General features: G+C 40.5%; 1 protein-coding gene across 1 annotated transcript; it reads left to right on the forward strand.

Moving 5' to 3' along the window:
- The first annotated feature begins 392 nt into the window (after nucleotides 1-392).
- Nucleotides 393-1,208, forward strand: LOC135464838 (uncharacterized). Its single transcript, XM_064742407.1, has one exon. It carries the CDS (start codon nucleotides 393-395, stop codon nucleotides 1,206-1,208), a length of 816 nt encoding a protein of 271 aa, XP_064598477.1.
- Nucleotides 1,209-1,673: the final 465 nt, after the last annotated feature.

The raw sequence follows: 1,673 nt of genomic DNA on the forward strand, positions 1-1,673 counted from the left end.
GGCTTCGAACTTCCAGCTCCATCACCAGATTTATTTTTCATGCGTTGTAGTGCGTTGTTATAACTTCTTGTAAGTGATGTCCATGTATCCTCTGCAGTAACACCTGTAACAAATAATATTGCATTAGCCGATAGTTTTCATAAATCAAATATGGTGTGAGCTTAGTCAAGGATTTTGGTGTGAACCCTGATTTATATCATTCTTATTACAATCATAATGACAGCTGTATATTAAGTATAATATTACTATGCTTTTCTTTTTTTTCCAGATGTCTCGCAACTGGTTCATCATTTGCCTCGATGACTTAACCCTTCCATATGTCCAAGACTTCGATAGCTCGGCATGTACTAGCAACCTGTGAGGTCCTATGGAAAGTACTTCAGCCTATCGAAATGCCCATTCCAAATGAAGACAAGTGGAAAAGTTTGGCAAAAAGATTTGGAGATTTGTGGGATTATCCATATGCTATAGGCAGTCTTGATGGTAAACACGTGGCATTGGTTAACCCGATGAACAGCGAATCACTTTTCTACAATTACAAAGGGTATCCCAGTATTGTGCTTTTGGCACTCAGTGATGCTGATTCGTGTTTTACATTAGTAGACTGTGGACAGTACGGACGAGTGAGTGATGCAGGTGTATTCCAGGCCTCAAGAATAAGCCAGCTTCTTGACCAGGAGAGGTTGAACATACCGGATGAGTCTTTCATGGTCAGTACCACAGAGAAACGGATAATGTTTCAGGTTGTTGGAGATGAAGCCTTTCCATTGAAAAAAAACCTCATGAAGCCATATGCAGCCAGAACGCTTGACAGAATTAAGCGGATTTACAATTATCGGCACTGTAGAGCTAGACGTCCAGTTGAGTGCACTTTTGGCATATTGGCAAAGAAGTTTGAGATTTTTCAACGCCCAATGCGCCTACAACCAGACAGAGCAATTACAGTTACTAATGCATGTACTGTTCTGCACAGTTTCATCCGTAGAAGAGATGGATATATGATAGATCGGACATCAGAAATTACATATGAAATCAGGCCTAACAATGAACAAGGATTGATGAATCTGCGCCCTCAGCAGGGTGGCAGAAACTCAGATGAGGCCACAGAAATACGTGATCTGATTGCTGCATTTTTCAACGATCCTCGCGGCAGTGTCATGTGGCAAGGTCAGAATGTGTTCCGAAATGTCCTTCTTCTCGACGACTAGAAAGTCAAAACAATTTGAAACTATTTGCAAGCAAAACACTGTTCATAAATTAGTGTTTATTTGTACTTTTTGATGAATAAAGTTTAGAAATTTCAAATACCTGTTTCTGGTGGTTGGAGCATTTCTTCTATTTTTTCCCATACTTGTTTCCGCTGATCTTTATTCTTATAATCCCTATGTCTGGGATCCCACAAAAGTGGGGTTTTCTGGACGAGGGATATCAGGTTATGTTTGTAGTCATTCATGTTTAGAAGTTGCAACACATGGCGTGAAAACGAAAGTAAAAGCTGGGGAAAACCAAGGGGAACCCCCTATCAGAAAGCAAAACGTGACACGAGACAAGAAAAAGAATGAACATGTTCATTCGGTGGAAACAGTTCCGACCAAAATCATATGTTCCTATTTCTTGTCCCGTGACACGTGACATGTCACGTGTCATGTGAAACTTGGTGGAAACACAGACTA

This window comes from Liolophura sinensis, chromosome 4 (assembly GCF_032854445.1).
Source record: "Liolophura sinensis isolate JHLJ2023 chromosome 4, CUHK_Ljap_v2, whole genome shotgun sequence".
In the NCBI taxonomy this organism is placed as follows: Eukaryota; Metazoa; Mollusca; class Polyplacophora; order Chitonida; family Chitonidae; genus Liolophura; species Liolophura sinensis.